The 21,783-nt window shown below is 39.4% G+C and overlaps 1 protein-coding gene across 17 annotated transcripts in view; it reads left to right on the top strand.

The window, feature by feature from the left end:
* The window catches only part of Sox6 (SRY-box transcription factor 6), a 551,747-nt gene that overhangs the window by 209,631 nt on the left and 320,333 nt on the right, over nucleotides 1–21,783 (top strand). For 12 of the 17 annotated variants that reach the window (XM_075971960.1, XM_075971963.1, XM_075971969.1 and 9 more), the window contains one exon: nucleotides 20,304–20,544. In XM_075971960.1, the coding sequence (XP_075828075.1) occupies nucleotides 20,308–20,544 (237 nt within the window). In that variant the 5' untranslated portion in view covers nucleotides 20,304–20,307. Of the gene's footprint in view, nucleotides 1–4,487; nucleotides 4,597–20,303; nucleotides 20,545–21,783 lie in introns of those variants that run through there. The other 5 variants (XM_075971974.1, XM_075971973.1, XM_075971958.1 and 2 more) reach the window with 1 other exon arrangement.

Here is a 21,783-nt window from a genome sequence, read left to right as displayed (position 1 = left end):
GGGGGAGCACAATACATAAACAGGAGAGGAAATAAATACAAGTCTGTTTTGATCAAGTTAAATGAATACTATATAAATTGGTGAAATAAGAAAGTCATGAAAAATTGATACTGTCTTGAAAAGCTTCTGGGGAAGTTGTGCTGAGCCTGGAAAGTGGATCTGGAAGCAGGGAGGTGGGTAGAAAGATGAGGGGGTTGGGAATGCACATACCCAAATGTAGTAGACAGTTGCTGCCAAACAAAGCCAGACAGAGCAAGGATAGGGTGCTGCATGGTACTTCCTGTGTTGTCCTAGTGAAGTCACTTAAGTACCCAAAGCTTCAGTTTTCTCTTCTGTAAAATGGGGATAAAGATACGTGCCCATGCAAAGCAGCTAGTGCAGTTTTTGATGCAGTTAATATTTAGGAAGCAGCTTCGTTTGGTATACACTCTAACAGCCGAAAAACATTGGAATAGGAGCCGATGCACATAACCATGGCCAAGCTGCTGAACTACTTCAGAGCTTAAGGTGGATCATTTGAAATGAGGTTGATTTTGTCTTTTTCATTGTTTTGTGACTGTATAACTCAGGCTGACTTTGGACTCTGGATCTTCCTGTCTAGCCTTCCAAGTGCTGGGCTGAAAGATGAAAGACCTCCTTGGACCTGAAAATGGAGGTTGGATAGTAGGTTCTTTGCAGAGTTGTTTTGAGACTTAGTGAGGTACTGTGGAGGGTAACTCATGAGCTCAGCTCATAGTTTGAGCTGTTTCTTCTGCAGCTCTGCTTTCTCACTGACACTTTCATGGCAGTTATTCTAGTCTCGCTTCCCTCTGCTCTTCTGTTCATCTGTCTTCTTTCAACAGCATTTATCAGCTGTGGCTGCAGAGACTGAAAACAGAGGCTTAGAAGAATGTGGAGGTAGAGGAACTGGTCAGCACCACATGGCCAGCAGGGCAACAAGGAGCAGATAAGGAAAGGGCAGCTAAACGCACATAAGCACGGCAGCAGGAGCATAAACACACATGCACCCCTTTGACCGAGTCATCCTTATTAAGGCCACTGAGGGATTTTCTTCTTAAGAGGAATTTTGACCACACTGCTGTCTTGGTTAAATTTCTTCATCAACATTTTATCTCCCAGAGGATAAATCCTAACCGTTTGAACAGCATCGAAATCCTTTCTGCTTTGCTGGCTGCCCGTCTTTCCAGACTTTTCCCTGATACTTTCCCAAGATACCCTGTATCTCTACTGCTTTGAAGTTTTTGTTCTCAGGGTCTTTACACATTATGGAATCTCCGCTTCCCACCAGACAAATTTTTACTCATCCTTCAGGAACCCACTGAATGGGACTTCTATGTCTCCTCTGATCTCTCCACAATGAATTATTTGTACTTTTGGGTTTCCAAAATGTATCTAGACGGCACCTGCTTGTGTATATCGTCTTACAGTGATTTATACTTTATTTCTATTTCTTGCTGTAGTGTAAAGCAAATGGTTCCCGACTTACTTTTTTTTTTTTCAATAAAAGCGATCCACTCTTAGTAGAAGCTGTGCTTCAAATGTTGCATGCAGTTCTTCTTAACCAAGGCTAGCACCTGAGGTGTGGTTTACTCAGCCATTGCTGACATAGCAGCAAGGCGCAGCTCCTGCTCAGATACCAGTCATGAGGATCAGCAGCCAGCACAGGGTACCCAGTTGCTAAGCTCTGCTGCCTGCTTGGTAGGTGTGGCTTATGAAATGCAGTTATAAATTTTCCAGTCATGGATTCATCAGGTAAAACCCTGTCACAAGATGAGGCACATGTGGTCAGATGTCACAGTATTGGATACCTCTATGAGTTTGGTAGTCATTACAGTACATGATAGGGAGCAGGTAGTAAATATATCTGTGCTAAATTAAAGAGGTAGTAGATTCGGGCTGGTGACTTTTAAGTCTTGTTAGACAAAGTTTGAGGATTAATACAGAGCTACTGCCTCATAGATCTCATTTTTGTAGATGAATTCAGAATGGAAAGGAAAATCTTATTTTTTTCCTTCAACAGGTCAAATGTCTCTTTCCTTCAGAATACAATCTTTTCCCAGAAAATTCTCTAACATTAAAAATAAGCTTAACTTCAAGTTTGCTAGTTTTCTTTCCTCCTCTGGACTGTTTCTTAGATCATGTAGCCTAGAAATTTTGGCAGAAGCTGGTGGTCTGGCACTTGACAGGAAGGCATAGATCAGTAGTTCCTCGTCTCTGGTTCTCTTCCAGCTTAGAGCCAGGTTAACTTGGACCACCCTTTGCTCCTCAGCACAGTGTGTCATAGGAATTCCCCACTGGCAGAGTCAACTGCATGTCCACAATAAAAATGAATTTTCCTCTAGCATATGCCTTTTACAATAAAGCAATATAACAATTCACCTGATCTTGTATAATTTGAAAGTGAGGATGAAAAGAAAATGGTAGGGAGGTTGGTCTCCCACTCATGGTTTAATAGCCCTGTGCTGTGTTTAATGGTTTATCAGGATCAAATTTCTTTGAGAGGAAAACTGGTTAATGTGATCAGAGACATCTTTTGTTCTGTCTGGCTCTGGCCATTTTGGGGTGTAAATAAGCTTTTTTCTGTATCCACTCTGCTTGGGAGCTGTAATAAGTGAGTGCATACTGCAGTTCTGTGACCTTCAGCCAACCAGAGAAAGACACCTCTTCTAATCAAAGGCAAAAGCCACGATCTTTCTTGTTGTAACTTACTGTTGACACAAGAAAGGCCAGAGAGATTGACATCAATCTCTATAGAAACCATTAACCAATGCTGAATAAATCTGCAGCATTGAATCCATATGCATGCTTGCTTTTATTATTCTTGACCTATGGGCACACTTGAGCATTTTGTGGGCTTTGTTTTAAAAGGAATGTTTAAAATGTAGCTAGTTATTATGGGATTTCATTGGCGAAATAAACTGTTTGTGTAGTCTAAATAAAGGAATCTGTATTATTTTGCATCTCCTAAGCATTATTTGCTTAGGTGTGGCTTGGTTTGATTCCAGATTAGCACAGAGCAGAGGCTGTCACTTTAGCCGGGCGTAGCAAAAAGAAAGTCGTTTTATACATGTTTTCCAAATGATGTGCAAGTCGTGTGTCATTTGATTCTAACTGTGACTTTATTGGCTTCTGCTCTTAAAAAAATTCCTTCAAGCCTAAACAATGACTGTGCTGGTGGCAAAGACATGTGTTTAAGAATCTCTTAGATGTCCCAAACTCAGGTTGGTAATACTTGCTAGACAATTTGGGACCGTGTGCTTAGCAGAAACAGTCTCTGTAGTCAGAGCTTCAGTGTTTTGAGCTCCTTTTCCTGAATCCCCACCCTGAAATCTCAGTTCTAGTTGAGGAGGGTGAGGAAACAAAAATGCTTTTCATTTCATTCTCTGCTGTACATTTTCCAGTTTGGGTGACTAAAGCTGGCCAGGGTGCCTATTTTTGGAAAGAGGAATTAAGATACTTTGGAGAAAGTACTGCACTGTGTGCTGGCATTCCAGATGGCCAAACTAGAGTAGAACCAAGCCCAAGGTTTGAGGCTTTCGTGCCAATGATGACCTCATGAGGTCCAGCCTGGAGAAAGAGAGACATAGTTCTCCAACAATGATGAAGAATGGCTTCTTCCTTTCATATTTCTATTGAGTGATCTCCAGTGTCCTTCTCTTTTCCTGTCTCTGACAAAATTAGCCCTTTATAATTAACAATTGTTAGATTTTTGGCTTGTCTCTCAGACTTCTCTTAGAGCTCCTTTCACCCTTCTACTCATTGTGTCCTCTCCACCACACAGAAAAACTGTGATATTTTTCTCTTTGGCATTCCTGTCTTTTCCTAGCAGGCTTTTTTAGTGGGGACTGTGGGAGATTTTACACTTGATTTGTTGAATCTGAACTCTTTGCTGTAAACTCTCACACACAGAAGGAGCTATCTTTATAAATGACAGAATGGACCTGGCCTGAATGGCGCTTTGTTTACTGTTTTCCTAAAAGGGGCCCCTCTATATTTCATCTGTCAAAGTTGCTTTTCTTTCTTTCAACAATGCTTGATTGTTTTCACAAAAATTCAGGTTCCACAGACAGGAGAATTCTGTATTATATTTTCCTGCCAAATTCCGATCTCTGTTTCCCTTCCCCTGTGCTCACAAAGGGCTCATAACTTACTGTCAACTGTGAGGCCGACCACAAAGCTCCACTGTTGCTCAGCAAATAGGCTCTATTGCATGATGGCTTGACTAGCTTGTAAAGTTTGCTTAACTGTAGCAGCAGTGGCAGAAGGCATGTGGGTACTGTATCTCCCCACAGGCCAGCAGCCTTCACTTCTTCCATCGACTTTTATGCTTTTAACTCTCTTAATTGTTGAACAGAATTGACACTGCTTTGTTTGAGCAGACTAGATGCGGTTTGAAGCCATGGCAGCACTTGGTAGCCTGGGACTCAGGAAAGAATAATTATCTGTTTTTTTTTTTAAATTAATTTTTTTTTTGGTTGGCAGTTAGTGGTTTTGTGATTTGGGAAGGTGTCAGAGGGCTATGCCCTCGAGTTCTGAAGTCCTGGCTGATGTGGCAAGAGAAAGCCGAATTGAAGCGTGGAGGAGCAGCCACTTCGTGTGAGTGATTTGTGCCTCTTTTAGCTGTCACAGGTCTTAACTGTGTTACTTTCCCTTCTAATTTTCGAAACTTCAAAGCCTCCCTGATTGGGTGGGTCGACTGTGTGTGAGGAGCTGCTGATGTCACGGTAACGAACTAATAACTTGAAAGGCATTTTTGTATGACATTTTTAATCTTGCTAGGGAATTGTAATGATTTTTTTTAAAAAAAGGATTTGATTTTCCTGGGGGTTTAACACACACACACACACCTTTCTGAGTAGTATTTATTAGATTTTTAAAATGCACGTATTTCTTTTTCCTGTGTAGTATAAGGTCCTGGTATATTATTATGTAGGAAGAATGACAGACTTCATACAGGAACTCTTTCGGCAAAATCAGCCTGTCCCTCACTCCTTGCTGTTTTCTAAGGCATGTTGCATCTGACAAGGTACCTTATGTACTGTGGTAGAGATACCTCTCTAATGAAAATATTTCATTGTAATAAACATTTCAAATAGGTACAATTGTCAAGCAGGCCACTGGGTAATTACTGGTGTGCTTTAACTAAAGAACTTAGAGTGATCAATGCTCACAGCAATTTAACTAAGATAGACTGCTATCCTATCAGGATTTACAGTGCTGAACCTTATACCTATATTAAATAAAGGCATTTTCCCATGAAACTGTAGTGCATTGAATTGACTTCTGAGAAATGAATTACAACAGTGCTTCATTAATCTCTTCACTTCAACCCCCTTTATTCTGTCGTTTGTTTCTTCTATATTTTTTTTTCTGAGCAACAAACTCCCTGAGTTTATTCCCTGTAGTGCTTGGCAAAGTTCAAAATATTTATTTGTTTCTTTTCTCATCCAGCTACCCTAGAAACCTCACTGTCTATGAGCTCCGTCCTCAGGCGAGTTTGTACTATTGGGACGTTCAGCTCAAATCATACAAATAGGCACCCCAAGCGGCAGTGAATAGCGTTTTTGACCGAGCCTCAGAGAAGAACATCTATTTTGCAATAATTAAGTCACTAAAACTCCAGACAGGACACGTTTGCTTCCTTAACGTAAATCGCAGTGAGAGGAAACATGTCCTGTGTCTTCAGTCAGCCCATGAAGCTGCCTTGCGGTTCTTTAGCACAGCCTTAGGAACTGGCTCCTCGACTTGATTTAGAAATAGAGAAAATTGTGTAAAACAAGAAGCATTTTGGAGCTTCTCATGCAAGGCCAGGAATCACTGCTGCTCAGGGCACTGGTTTCCCCGAAAGAAAAGCAAGTGTACTCTGAAAAGCATTCATGCATTTTGGAAACATGAGTGGCTTAGACTTTCTGTGTACTGTCAAGTTAATCTCAGTACTAATGGAAATAAGGTTTATAATAAGACTGATTTGTTTAAAAATCAATTTAAATCGAGTGGTTACAGTATCCAAATTTTTGGACTGTTTGTTTGTTTGTTTGTTTATTGCTATTGAAAATCAAGGAAGGAGATGGACATAGGGAGGCCCAAATAAACAGCCAGCATCTCATACTCTACTCTGTTCTTGGAAAACAGCTCTCAGGAGTGTGGCAAGTAGGATCTGGTCTTCCAGTTTAAAGACTGTCTTATCTGTAGCTCTCTGCAGAGGTGTTGTGTATGAGCCTCTCTCTATAAAACGTACTTTGTCACTGGTTCATTTACTGGGTCACAGATAGACTGAAACTAGTAATCTTTCACTGAGTAGAACTTTAAATGTGTGTTTCTAAAAATTCAGAATTTCTTCCTTTAAGAATTTTTATTGGTTTTGTTTGGGCCCAAATATTTTTTCTTTAACTTTTATTTGAAGTAATTTAGCACTCGTTCTATTTCTACTAAATGCTAGGTACTTTCATAGTCACTAGTTTAACCTTCACATCAACTTAAAGGTACATGAGTTGACCCTTGTTGTACAAATAGGGATATGGAAGCTCAGAAAGTTAAGTGATTTCTCAAGTTCATAGTTCTATTAAGCGAGGGGTCCAAGATTTAAATTCCATATAAAAATCTTCCAACCATACCAGTCTTCCATCTGACAATAGATTCTGTTAAGACAAGTGTGGTGTTTTCCAGCTTTAGGCACCATAGATACAAATAAATATTTATTTTTAAAGAAATCTAAGTAGATGACAGACTAGGCATGGCAGTACTAACAGTCATCCAGATACCTGTCTCAGTCAGGTTTGGGAAGTTGAAAGACATGCATTCATGATCGGGGCCTATGACTACAAATAATATCCAATTCTTTCTTACAGCAAACACCAGAGCTGGGGAAAGCCAGAGGTTCTTAGCTTGATAGATGTAGTTAGGTGCTCAGTAAAGAGTCTCTTAACATGCAAGACTGTGGACAGCCACATTTGACTTTCATAATGATAAGCAAAACAATTCTGTGCAGTGATTCATGGAGACAATTGGATTCTCATGTTCTCCTGGAGCTGTTTATGATAATATGTTACCAGCAAATGCAAGTGAGAAATTTAAAGCAAATAGCTATAAGGAAGGTAGAAAGTTGCAGAAATATGGAGTGAAAACCCATGATAGTGGCACCTTAGTTATCTGTGAAGGCAGGCTGCTTTGCACATAGGAAACACTCAGAAATCTCTATGATGCTGGTGACAGACAGTGACAGTTTAGAACAAGTCATGTCCTCGTGTCTGAAGCTTTTCTGCTTTTTTCCCTAGAAGTTAGGGTATACGTAATATCCTATGCAGTCAGTTTTTAAGTTTTTGAGAGGCTGTTTGAGTTCCTGTGCCCTTACTGGGATCAGCTGAACAGCTGTAGCTAAATGAATATTGCCAGAGCTCTTGTTTCCTTTTCCCTCAGGGCTCCCCTGACACCTGCTTTTCTAGATGGTATAGCAGTAGGAGCTATACCTCTTGAAGTGGTTCCAGCCCTGACCTGTGTCCAGGGTAGCTTCTGTGGTCAGAGCTGGTGAGTAGAAATTGATTCTCATTCTCTAGACCTTGAAATGAATGAGCAGTGATATTCTTGAATTTTACTATTGACCATTTAAGGACATAGTTATATGTGGGTAATCAATGTTTACCAGAAAATTCAAACTAGAAAAACATGGTTTATGTTAAGAAACAATTCTTAGAAACTACAGTGCCCCTCCCAGTCTCTTGTACTAGAAGCTGTAGTTACTTGCTCAACTGATTTTGCTGTCAAAGTGCCTGGAAGGAGAGTCAGGGTGGCCTGTTCAACAACCTCTTCTTCGTCCTGCTTGTCTTAGTTACTTTTCTATTGCCATTACAGACTATGACTAAAGCAACTTATAAAAGAAAGCTTTTAATTTGGGGAACCTCGTTAAGGTTCACTACCATCATGGTAGAGAAGTGGCAACAGGTAGTAGGCATTGGTGCTGGAGCAGTAACTAAGGGCTTAGATGTTGAGACAACAACCACAAGGCAGAGAGAGAGAGAAAGAGAGAAGAGAGAGAGAGAGAGAGAGAGAGAGAGAGAGAGAGAGAGAGAGAGAGAGGAGAGAGAGAGAGAGAGAGAGAGAGAGAGAGAGAGAGAGAGAGAGAGACCATCCCCAGTGACACATCTCCTTCAACAAGGTCACACCTCCTAATTCTTCCCAAACAGTACTACTAACTGCATCCAAACATCCAACTATATGAGCCTGTGGGGACCATTCTCATTCAGCTACCATACCACTCCTCTTCTTTACCCCTCTTTCCCTGCCTCTTCTTTCTCCTCTTCTTTCTCATCTCCCTCTGCCTGTCTTTACCTCTGTCCCTACTCCCAGTTGTTATCTAGTATTCAAGTACCTCTAACTCTAGGATTAGTAATTATCTTTCATGTTTAAAGTACTAGTCATCAAATCCAGAGCTAGGAAAACACTCTGCCATCGAGCTATACCTCAGGCCAAAAGAAAAAATGAAAATGGGTCTTTTCACTAAGGTTTAATTAAGTGAACAATTTAGAACATACAAACACACACAGTATTTATAATAAAATTCTATATGGATGGAATATATTAGTAATGAAGGATTCATGTGATAATTGGAAAGAACTAATAGTTTATATTTAAAAAATCTTTAACCCTATTTTCTGCCTAGGAGTTAGACTACCAGCATTCTGCCCTCTGTTTGCTCGGTATGGCCTTGGGTGAGTGCTGTTTTATTTTCTGTTTCTCTTTATGAGACAGGGTTTTTGTAATATGGTCCTGGCTGGCCTCTGAGTTCCTATGTAGACTAAGAAAGCCTTGAACCTGGAACTATCTTCCTGTCTCTGCCTCCTGAGTGCTGGAATTATAGGCATGTGTAATCTCACTTGGCCTTAAGTTTTATTTTATCTTTTTAAAAATAAGCAGTGTTGTTCTTTGGTTTCCTTAAAATTAAACTGAGCAGAAACATCACCTAACTCCTACAGCTCCCTGAGAACATGAGTTCACACTGTGTGTGGTAACATAGAGCATAGGGCAAGGACTTTCTAAGCTTCCAGGGGAAACTGCGTCTTTCAGTGATTTCTCCAATGTCCATCTGTCTAACCATCATATATCCACTTACTACCACATTTGCTCATCTTTTTAATGTTCCTGGAAACATAAATTAATGATTGGTGTGGCTTTTTAATTGCCCTTATGTTTAAAATTCAAAGTGTATTTAATGGTTCAGAGCATTTGGGAAGATGAGACACTTAATTGTGTATGGAATTGGTTTAGAAGTTTCATTTTATTATTTTTTATTTTAGAATTTTTTTTATTCATTTTACATACCAGCCACAGTTTCCCTTCTCTCCCCTCCTTCCACCTTCCTCTTCCCCTCCCCCAACCTACCCTCGTCCACTGAAGCTTCACTTTAAATCTTCTGTTACAGCTGCTGTTTTTATGGTTAGTTTAATATCCTACCTGTTTCTCCTTACTTGAATAGCATTTAAACAACTGGACAATATTTACTGATTTGTTTTTGCACCAAATATTGTGCTAGGTTGGCACCAGGGGATGCAGAGAAACATGGAATTTTGTTCTCTTTCTCGGAAAGAAAGAGCCTAGTTGGGATAATTTATACAATTGTTTATGTTTTATCATTCTTTAATTTTCTTAAAAAAATAAGGTTGTGTAGGGTGTGTGTATCAAATATTGAATAAATGTTGCAAGAATGACTTCCTGGGAGGTGAGGGAAATGACAGGGAGTAGGTAGAACAAAGGCAGAAAACCTGAGAAAAGCTTGAGACTACCAGTGTACACAGAGTGGAAAGTGCAGGCGTAGCCTGGAGAAGGCAGGTTAGAAAGGCTGGGTGGATTCGGGTGCAGGGTCTTGAATGCCTGGGTCAGGAGTTTTGATTTCATTGTGTCTCCAGGGGAGAGCTACTGATGTTTTGATTAGGAAAGTGGAGGCAGGTGGAATGGCAGCAATTCATTTGAAAGGGGAAGGCAATGAAAAAGACAAGCTAGTTTAGAGTAGGTTGCTGGAGTTTGAGCCTGATGCGCAGTAAACCCTGTCCTGAGGTAATTATAAGTATGGTGAGCAAGGAGGGCCTGAGGGACATCACCAAGGCAGTCTGATGCAGCTGAGGCAGGCTGGCAGTGAGGAGCATGGACACCTCTGAGAATCATGCTCTTCTGGACCTGGGTAAACAAGGGAAGGCACTGTGGAAAATTTCGATGAAGCTAGTTTTAAATTCTGTTGCTATGGCATTGCAGAGTGTATCTTAATATTAACAACTTGTGGTTGTTTGGGGCCTTTCAGGGAAGGAACTAGAAAAGGTAATCACGAGCTTTAGAAATAAAGCCTGGAGAGGCCTGATCAAGAAGAGCACAGGGGCAGAAGAGAGGTGACAGTGGCAGCCTCGGCGTGTGACGCGAATGTTTGTAATTGTTCACTTAAGTAAAAAAGAATGATTCATTTTCTCATTATGCCCTCTCTACTTTTCCTCTGCCTGTCTTCCTAGTACCACTGAGCATCTGTAAGGTGTGGTGCATGCTGCCAGGCACTGAGATTCAGCAATGAACAGGACAGGTGGGAGTCTGTCTGTGGGTCACAACATATAAAAATCTTTTCTTCCACTTACAAAGCCAGTGACAGTGTCTGCTGGAGCCCTAGCAGTGTTTCTCTGACAAGGCATGCCTTTTCTTGTAGATATTCTATGTTATCTCTGGGAATGTCAAGGAATGAACATCTCTGAAGTTCAAAACTCCTGGTCACATCCTCACATCCCCTCAGCTAGGAGATGTTCACTGTGTAAGGATTTCTTGGAAAGAAAAAGGTTGTTATGTTATGTGAAAACTGTAAGAATGAGGGAAATGATAATTTTCTAAAAGTATTATTCTCCCCTCATCCAAATGTTTTACTAGACAACAGGAAATTTATCAGATATCATAGTCAAAACTTGCCCCTGAGACCTGACTTCTCCCTTCTGGTTCTCCCCACCTAGAGTTTCTGACTGTGCATGCAGTCTGCCTGTGTGAGCATCTCTTACACTTCCGTGACAACACAGAATGAAGAAAGTGGAATGCAAGGAGAATTCAGACTGGTCTCAAGGAAGTGTCCAGACAGGGAATGACATACCAGATTGTCACTCTTTGATTTGTATTCTTAGATTCAGGCTCAGGCAATCCTGAGCTGTTGATGGTGCCCAGTTTGTTCCTTCACCTGGTGCAGGTCTCTCTGCTCCTCTGCTAACTAGCTGCTTGTGGGTGGGTGAGTGATTAGAAGTGAGACTTTGTAGAGCAGAGGTGAGAGGCAGAAGTGGAGGACCAGACTTAGCAACCTTATACATCTTTCTAGTAAAGGAAGGACACTGTTGATGGAAGAAGAGTCCCCTAAAGTGGGAGTGTTTGGGGAAAGGGAAGTGTGTGTGTGTGTGTGTATGTGTGTGTGTGTGTTACCATATTGGAGGGAACTATCTGAATCTGAGCATTTTAAATTTTGAGTTAGATATAAAAGAGTTAAATATAAAAGAGCATTAATGACTTTGCTAAGAGAGCTTTATGTGGTAGGTTTCCTTTTTATGTGTCAGGATACTGATGACAATAGTTTTTGCTTGGACCATGGCATCATCAGTGTGTGGGAGAGCCAGTTCCAGCTTCAAAGCCAAACCTGTTTGGAGTTATGGAGTCCTCGGGAGAGCGAGTCAGTTTGGTCACCAGTCTTGAGCAAGAATTTCAGATGCTTAAGGTCTCAAAAAGAATTCATTTTTTTCTAAATTTTTATAGAAATAATTAATTTGTAGGATAAATTTCCAACCTCAAAAATTTAAGCCAATTTAGAAGACAAAGTATACAGCTTCTTTCTCTTTTAAAGAAAAGTTAAGTAAAAGATAATGAGGTTGGATTTCCACTCTCAGGAAGGAGTCTATGCTAGAAAGAAATTTCTGGAGGTGAGGATTTTTTTGTTTTTGTGATGGATGTGCTGCTGAGTGTAATTGGTGTAAGCCACTGTGATGTCACCTGTAGGTCTTTGCACCCTGTCGGTAAGGTTGTGAGGCTCCCATTTATATTTGTTTCATTCTCCATAAATTGGTGTTTCTTGTTGTTTTCCATTTTTATTTGATGTAAGACTAATAAATCTTATTGTTACACAATATGGGGCTTGCATCGCACACTCAGGATTAAAGCGTTTTCCTTATTGGGGGAGCCAGATAGATGTGTTTACTCTGTAGAGAGGTTTAGATTTGATTTTTTGTTTTCTTTGTGGTAATTATGTTTGCACTTTGCTGATCACTACTTGTGCATTATTACAATGGAAGGTGACAATTTGATTGTCTTCAATTGGAGAAACAAGTAATTTTATATTCACCAAGCTGTCAGGTAATACTAACTCACAGTACTGAAAGCTCCTGGCAATGCGGTTTGGCACCTATATTTAACTGCTTTGATGCTTGTGTAACCTCTGCTGAATCAGAAATGCTTCAGAGACGGTTTTCAGGACTATGCAATGAGGTTTTCATTAAGGAGACAAAACTGAAAATGAGCTGTAAAGCCAGGCTTCTTGCTCCCCTCCCTTTCCTCTGCCCCCACCCCCACTGCTCTCCTTCTTCCTTTCTCTCACCCCCCCTCTTCCTTCTCCCTGCCTTATTTTCTTTCCCACCCTTCTTGGATAGGAATCTGAAATGTGTGATATTTCCTTACCAGAGAGAATTGCCCCATAGCTTTATGTAACTGAAGAGACCCTAGAAAATCAGCTTCTTTACATAATTTTGCCCAATATCGCCATGTTTGAGATTTCATATTGGAAAAAATATCTCAATAGTATCTGATTTTCATCTCTCTCTTCTTTTCTGAAAATATTAATCAGAAAGTCACAGTGGAAGAAGAGTGGGCAAATAAATGCAGGGATAACTTTTTATACTTTCTGTCTGTGAAGATGTGACTCTAGTTTGTAACTTTTCTTAATAAGCAGATGAGATGTCCCCAAACTGGACACTTTTATTGGTGGATTGGTTTCAGCTTAGTGGGGACACCCCTTGAAAAATTAGGGTTCCCATCCCCTGTGAAGATAATGTTCTAAGTGGGCATGCTGGAATAAATCCTCATGCTGTTATTTTAGACAGCCTTCTTGCACACAAGCCATGAAGAGGTCTTTCAGTTGAGCTGTTCAGTGGCTGAGCTTGATTAAAACCCTCTGGGTTAGGGTGTGTATTTATAGTAGCCATTGTTTGGTTTTGATCTGACTGTCAAGCCACTGATTTTATTTATATTCTCTGGTAGTGGCTTTCCAAAGCAAAATTTCCAACAGCTACTGGTAGATAAACTATGAGAAAACTCAGTTTTATTTCTATCAAGCAAAAAGTGTAGTGGCTCCATGATATCAAGTTGTTTTGATCTTAGAAAGAAACTGGATACACAGGGACAAATGTGATAATTTTAGGTTTTCCATAGGCAGTCAACCAGAGGCCAGTCGTTGGGCGGGTTGCCTGTGCCTTTTAGCAGACACTGACCAATTAGACAGAGGTGGTTACGTGATGTAACATTATCAGGAGAAACAATTCATGAGTCAAAGCATTCCAAGACATATGAGCTCTAGTCCAAAGAACAGTCTTAAGCTATATAAAGTGACAGCAACATTGTCAGCTAAATATAGACACCAGAGATACAAACTCTGATGACTTGAGAGGAATCTGTTCCAGGTAGTTCCTGTTCTGTAACAACCTCAGAGGGCCTTTGGTAACAATTTTGGTGCATTGGTATGGAAAATTAGAGGCCTTAAGAAAGTCAAGACCCATTAATTTAAGCCCCTTCTTACTCACACATCAAGTGTATGTCATTTTGCCTCAGCTCTGTCAACTTTGCAGCTTGCTCAGATCAGTGAGGTTCCTAACAGGCTTCACCTCTCAGTGGCTCTATAGAAACTCGAAGAGAAGGGCTGAGATGCTAGGAGGAAGACAGGGTTGTAGGTTTTCCAGTAGCCCTGAGAGCTTGCATTCTGTCAGTTGCTTATTAAACTTAGACAAGGAAGAAAACCCTTGCAAAAAGCCCATGGGCGTTTAGAGGTGGAGTGGAGATGACACGGGATTGTGGCTTCAGAGAACACAGAGACCCAGCAGCAGCCGTGACCTCTCCGGGAGAAGGTCCTACAAGGAGTTTCTTCATTTGATTATTATGTGTAAATTAAACATTTTAAGATCTATTTATTTGTGTAAATGGATGTTCTGCCTGCATGCACATCTGTGTATCACACCGGTGCTTGGTGAGCTTGGATGTCAGAAGGGGACACTGAATTCTGGAGCCAGAATTACCGAGGGTTGTCAACTACCATGTGGGTGGTGGAAATCAAACACAAGTCCTCTGCAAGAGCAACAAGTGTTCTTCACCAAATGGGCCATCTCTGCAGCCCCCAAGGACTTTCTTCACTTTAGAGCTAAGCTTTTCCTTATAACCCTCTTGAGTCCCTGAACGTGGGAATTAGAGGCACAGGAAGAGGTTTGGAAGTCATTCTTTGCCCTGGGCTGGGTGGACTGGAATCCTTTGTGAGGTTCCTGGGCATTGTGCATTTTGGCAGCTGAGCGTATCTGTTACTCATGCTCCTTAGAGTCAAAAGCATTATGTTATGTTTTGGAAAACCAGCTAATTTCTCAGTATCAGATCAAGTGTAGTATTCAAGTAACCTCTTTAACTGGGATGAGTCTACATGAATTGTCCAGAACAGATCTTCAAAATATAACTGTAAGCGTTGGACTGAACTTTAAAATTTTTCTCATAAGTAAATGAACTATTAAAGTGCTGCTTTATGTTAGAACAGTATGTCTTTTTTGCTTTTAGTTTTATTGCTTCTTTTATTCTTGAGATTATAATAATTACATCATTTCCTTCTCCCTTTCCTTACTCCAAACCCTCCCATATACCCCTCCTTGCTCTTTTTCAAATTCGTGGCCTCTTTTTCTTTTTTCATTGTTGTCACACACACACACACATGCACGCACACGCATGCACGCACGCACACACACACACATGCACACACACACATGCACACACACACATGCACACACACGCACGCACGCACACGCACGCACACACACGCATGCACGCACGCACACACACACGCACATAATTCTTTTGAATAATAAGTGTAACATACCCCAAAGTGAGTGTTAATTTGATAATAATCAAAAAAGTAATGAAATATTAAAAATTATTTCTGTGCCATCATATTGGAACATAAGCAAACTCATCTGAAGCAGAGGACTTAATATATGGATGGAAGCCCCACCCTCCTTTCTTCTATATAGCCCAGACCTCCTCACCTTTCCTATTTAAGAACAGGAAGTACTTTTATCATCTGAGTTACTTTGTAATGACTTAAGCATTCCTACCTGGCTGTAGGGCTGGAGTGGAGGGTTTTTACTTTTATAGAGATGGACCTGCTCCTGCTGGCATCCTGGAGGGCATTATTAATTATGGAGGCTTATCTCTATCCATCTTGTTCCCCCAAATCTCAAACTGGAAGTTATTTCCAGTGGTCTAGCATTCAGAGAATTCACCTGATCTGTTGGGCAGAGACAGTTCGAGTGTAGGGAACATATGATGGGAACTGAGTTTTACATGTCCCAAAGATATACAATACAATTCTTTTTGGAGGTTTTCCTTGATAATAGCTATGCCCCAGAAAACCATCTTGTTTAACCAGTGTGATAAGTTGACAATGTAGTTTTCCTCTCTGATTATAATGTGCTCTGTGTAGTCAATACACTGGTACCATGTGAGTGTAATTTCCTCTTTTATTTGATCTCCAATGCACTGTATTATAAATAAACAGTTAAAAAAAACACCAAACAAATCTGTTGCATTTCCTTTTAAGATTGTACCACTGTAGACACTTGTTCTAGTAAAGTAGAATTGGGCACATTTGATTGCATTTAAATTTTTCATGCTTCAGCAGTTTGGCTGGGAGCACAGCAAAGAAAAATCCCATGAGCGAGGAGAGTTGAGAATAATAGAACTTGATTTTGTGTATTATAGCGGCAGCATTTGCGCTGCTTTAGTAGGGTTGTGTCAGCACTTCCATTATAAACCCCTGTTTTCAGGGGCTCTAACTAGGAAGATATTTTTTTTAATACAAATTAAAAAAACAATTCATTTGAATGATTTTTAAGTTATAATAGAGCAAAAATAAAACAAAGTAAAGTCACATAGAAATTGACTATTTTCACAAGGATTTTAATTTTTTTTTGCTCATTAGTTGTGTGGGACATAGCTAGGTAAGGTGCTAGCTGATGTACAGAGGGATGGAGTAGGTGGGAACATTTTTGTGATGCATAGTATCATTCATGTGTGCATTCAAAATAAGTGCAAGAATTGCACTCAAAGCTGGAAAATCTCAATAAGGTGTATTTGATTCATGGATTCCTAAAGCAGGTGACGTGGGTACAGTGATTGGAGTAAGGGTTTCACCAAAGCCTAGTGTCTGTGCTTTCTAGAGTGCAGTCCAATTACTCTAGGAAAATGTGCGGAAGGGAAATTCTAGGGCTAGCAAGAGTGCCAAAGTGAGGTTACTTACAAGAGCTTGCCGTGCAAGCCTGATGTGTGTTCAGTTCCTAGAGCAGAGCTCACTCCTGAAAGTTGTCCTCTGACCTCCGCATGCACTGCTTGGCAAGTGCATGCTTGCACCTCCCCCTCCATTCCCTCACCCAATGTTAAAAAGAACAGAAAAAGGGTAATACTTAAGAAAGGAAACGAATGAGGATGTATCAGTTAAATTGAAAGATTGTATAACGATTTACATATAAAAATTAGCAAACCAGATCTGATAGTAGTAAATCTATGATTTATTTTCTAAACTACATGATAGCAAGCTGGCTCAGCAGATAAAGGTGCTTGCAGCTAAAAGCAATGACAACTCGAGTCCTGTCCCTAGGATCTGTATGGAGGAAGGAGAGAACTGACTCCTGTAAGTTGTTGTCTGTCCTTCACACATGCATGCTTGGCACACACACAATGATCTTAATATTTAAAAAAAATATGTGTTAAAAGTGAGTCGTGTGCATTTTCCTATAAAACAAACAAACAAAAGCACCTCTTAGAACAGTGATTCTCAGCCTGTAGGCTGCAACCCCTATAGGGGTCACATATAAGATACCCTGCATAATAGACATTTACATTATGATACATAACAATAACAAATTACAGTTATGAGCTAGATACCAAATAATTTTATGGTTGAGGGTTGCCACAACATGAGGAATTGTTTAAGGCTGAGAACTACTGACCTAGAATAATACGATACAATGACAAAGCTACTGTTGAGAACAAACTGAAAGAGCCCAACATTTTTATCAAAAGGGTGAGAGAACAAGAGTCTTCTTTTCCTCTGTGTACAACATAGTTAAGAATGCTAATAAAACAAGCACAGCGGGGAAGTAAAGTGTGATCTGAAAAGTGCTCTTGGGACACAGCATGTTGACCTCGTTACAAAGGGATGGGCTGGGGAGCCAGGCGTGCCTTCCTTACCTGGTCCTCCTACCTCCCATACTCTTCTGTCCCAGTTGTGGTGTGAGCTGAGGATGAACAGTCGGCTTTGATATATTGGCAGCCTATCTGGTATTTACAACCTCGATACACATTTGTGTTTGTGGGTGTAAAAGAAAAGACAGCTTGTGTGCCGGTGTAAATAGGCTCTCATGGGTCACTGGAGGGCTCACCAGAAGACTGCTGATGAAGGAGAGGTGAAGCCTTCCCCACTAATTGTATTCAGCGTGTAATTTCTAAACTTCCCTCTGAATTTTGATTTTCAATTAACACTCCCCATTTGAAGATAATTTTCTATTTAATGTAATTGCAGGAAATAATTTATTGGCTGATTAAGACTGAAGACCCAGCCTTCCTTAAGAAAAACACTCTCACCAACCAGCCTTTAAACTCAACTCATAGCTTTGGACAGATTGAATCTATTTTTACAGCTGCAGGGCTGTTTAATTAGGATCGTACACTATTGTTAACCAGTATAGTCTGTCATCAAAATGATTCTTTAAGAGACTGTTTGCACTTTTGGGTTTTGTATCCTGATTAATTTTTACTTAAGCATTAATCACAGATACTGCTGTTGGAAGGCACCAGATAACTTTGTAATAAGAGTTATTTGTTGGGAGAACCAAAGTCACTCTGAGTTTTGGGTTATGACTTTCACTTGTATTTAACTGTTTTTAAAAGGTGGTGGTATACTCATTCATTTGTTTTTATTGTGTGTGATTGCTTTAACACTAACTGCCCATTATCTGAACAATGAAAACACTCCTGCTGTCTGTGATCACCCTTGATAACTTGCAGGACAGTTGTAATTGCCTGGTTTTGCTGGAGTATTTCTGGGGCCATTACAGTGGGTTCTGTAGTGACTTTCAATACTAAAATCCATCCTCTGGTTATGATTTTCCGTGTGTACATGTATGTGTCCATTTGTCAGTACCAAGAGAAGTCACTCAAGGATGCGTCTGAGTCTTTGAGACAGTACTCTAGAACATTGTTTCTCTTTTTAGGGAAAATAGAGCTATTCTTCTGCACACTTTCCCTATTTTATTTTTCAGTCTCATCTAAATAGATGAAAGTTTTAGTATTTGTACAATGATTATTATAAGTAGGTATCAGCATTTTAATATGTTTCAAAGCACTTCAAAAGCCTGTAATACTTTTATTTAGAACTGTGCATAATTAGATTAGCTGATCTTCTATTAATGTTTTTCACTGTAGGATACTAACTCCGAGCCCCCTCATTAATTGTGAGAAATTTAGCATTAGCTGTTAAATCCTATGTGAAACATGGGCTGCTACATAAAAACTACTGTTTAAATTGGAATTAACTTAATTATTTTTCCTTGCACTTGATATTTCCTTCACTGCAATATTCATGAAAGCATGTGACAGATTTGTAAATTTAACTGTTAATCTCAGATTTCTAGACCCTTTAATCAGTATTTATTTGTCTGTAGAAACAGTACAGGCAAGTTAATGATTTGCTAATTTGAAAAATGCTCATGTGGTTCCCTATGTTAACTGATTTGTGCATTTAAAAATGGTATGAAATCAATTAATGTTAAAGAGCAATTAAGGTGGCGATTGTATTCCCATCATTACACAGCAGTTTCAAAGGAAATACAATAAATGAAAGTCAAACTGAAGTTTTAGGGGAAAAATGGTTTCTTCCCTCAATTTGTAAACTTTTAGTGGTTTGGTCACTAACCACTTCCCCAAGATATTGATCTTTCTAAAGTGATGTTTCAAAGTTTTGTAATTTCATATAACATCACAGTTTCTGATCTCATATAAAGTACAAAATGAAGGTCTCATCACACAGTCTCTTGATTGTTTCTTTGTGGAGACTTCAACAAATGATTCTGGTTTACGAGCTTTTGGTATGCACAGTAAGCATTTAATTTTTTCATAGTAAATGCTATAAATCATGTATCTACTTCCAGTCATAAAATAGAGGTATAATTACTTCAAAAACTCAAGTCAAATGTCACAAAGTTGTTATAAGATTTATCTAACTCAGGCAGAGGCAGGCAGATCTCTGTGAGTTCGAGACCAGCCTGGTCTACAAAAGCTAGTTCCAGGACAGGCTCCAAAACCACAGAGAAACCCTATCTGGAAAAACCAAAAAAAAAAAAAAAAAAAAAAAAGATTTATCTAACTCTAGAAGTTACTCAGTTAACATGTCACTTAAAAGTTAACAAGCAATACTTACTGTATCTTGGAGGCCTTCAGAAAAGCTTCACATTGGTGTAAGGTCTGGCATTCACAATAAAGATGTAAGCTAGGAAATCATGGCCAAATTGCTTAGCATATTAAGGACAAATTATTTACTCAGTTTCTGTTTTCTACTTAGGCTTATTTCTATTCTTCAGAGCTTTGGGAGAAAGATGTTTTTACTCTGAAGTCTTTCTTCAAACTGGCTCATCAATCAGTCCATTCACTTGTTAATTTCATTGCTAACCACCAATCTAATCACTCTCCAGAAACTCATAGTCTAGTTGGGAAAACTAGGAGGAAGGGCATACAAATACATATATTGTACATCACAAAAACTTAGAAAGATCTTATTTGGGGATTACGTAAGGGGAAATGTGCAGCAGTTAGCGGGAAGATGTTTAGAGAGTGGAAGCAAAGAGGAGGCATAGAACAGATAAGCAATCCACCCTTTGTCTGTGATTTACACTGTCTCTCAGTTTCAAGGATTTTTATTTATTTTATGCTCAAATTAGTCAAATACAATGAATGACATCTACTTTTGTTGTTGAGAGTCCTCTTTGATCCATGGTGTTTCCCTTTTTCTGCAGAAGAATGTCTTCCAAGCAAGCCACCTCTCCATTTGCCTGTACAACTGATGGAGAGGAAACAATGACCCAGGATTTGACCTCAAGGGAAAAGGAAGAGGGCAGTGACCAACATGCGGCCTCCCATCTGCCTCTGCACCCCATAATGCACAACAAACCTCACTCTGAGGAGCTACCGACGCTTGTCAGTACCATTCAACAAGATGCTGACTGGGACAGCGTTCTGTCATCTCAGCAAAGAATGGTGAGCACTGAAAGTCTGGCGACTGCTCCCGACTATGTCTGCATCCTCATTATTAGTAGGTGTTTGGAGGAAAGTTAAAATACATGGCTCCACTGTTATTCCTGCTCAGGTCACAAAACAAACAAGAGACATACAGTTGTTACTATTTTAGTAACTGGGAAAACTGGGAAAGCAGTTTGTGATCTAGGCTATGTCCCACCATTAGGTCTCCTTGACAAAAGAGTACTGATTTACTTTTTTTTTTTTTAAAAAAAAAGTCAGTTATCTTATTTTTCTATTCCAGTTTAATGTGATGAATTTAGTAATGTCATAAATAGGTAGTAAAATGAAGTGCGGTTGTGTATTAATATTGAGAAATTAAGTTAAGCAAATATATCTGTTTGAATGAGATCCTAGCATGACTACATCTCCAGTAAGACAATATCGGAATCTATCATTTTTAATGACAAGTTTTGATTTATAATAAAGATTTTCCTCCTGTATTTATATATTAATTTCAAAGGAACAAGCAAGGCTCCTGGGTAACTATTCAGACTGTTTGGCTTCCTCTATAAGCAGAAATGAAATATCATGTTGTGAGGAGAGTAGGAAGCTTTCCCAAGGTAAATTTTGTCTTTTAACCATCAAAATAGAAACCTTACGAGTGACTTAATTACCTATTCCAAATAAAACCTTTTATTTTTTATCAACTAGAAGAAACTAGAACCTTAATTTATTTTATTAAATTAGAAGTTTCAACCCTGGCTTGTATTTCTTAACTTGTGGGTAACCAAAAATTAAGTTAATGAAAAAAAAATCTTAAGTAGACAATGAGAGTTTTATTTCTTAACAAAAAACAATATATCGTTCAAAATGCCTTACTAACTGATGCGCATATGGAGATGGATGATTGTAGAGGGAGAAAGTTTTATTTTCGCATGATTTTTGTAGACACAGCCTATGCTCTGGAGCAGTATGAGGAAAGGGGGTGGGGATCAAAAGATGAATGAAGCAAGTTTTGAATAATTTTAGTTTTATTCCAGGATCCAAAGACTTTTATTTATTTGTTAACATATCTCAATTATACAGATTAACAAATTTCATTGACATTTCCATACATGCATATAGAATTTTTGTTTTAGTTTCCTGCTCTACTATCATTTCTTAAGCACCGTCTTTCTCTGCTCTTTTACATTCCTAATAGTCCTTTTAGGTCAATGTTCCCCTGTCCCTCCATACTCGGCTTAAATGTCACATGTG

Source organism: Microtus pennsylvanicus, chromosome 5 (genome assembly GCF_037038515.1).
Source record: "Microtus pennsylvanicus isolate mMicPen1 chromosome 5, mMicPen1.hap1, whole genome shotgun sequence".
NCBI lineage: Eukaryota > Metazoa > Chordata > Mammalia > Rodentia > Cricetidae > Microtus > Microtus pennsylvanicus.
Note: the sequence above shows the minus strand (reverse complement) of the source record. Positions and strands in the feature narration are given on the sequence as shown.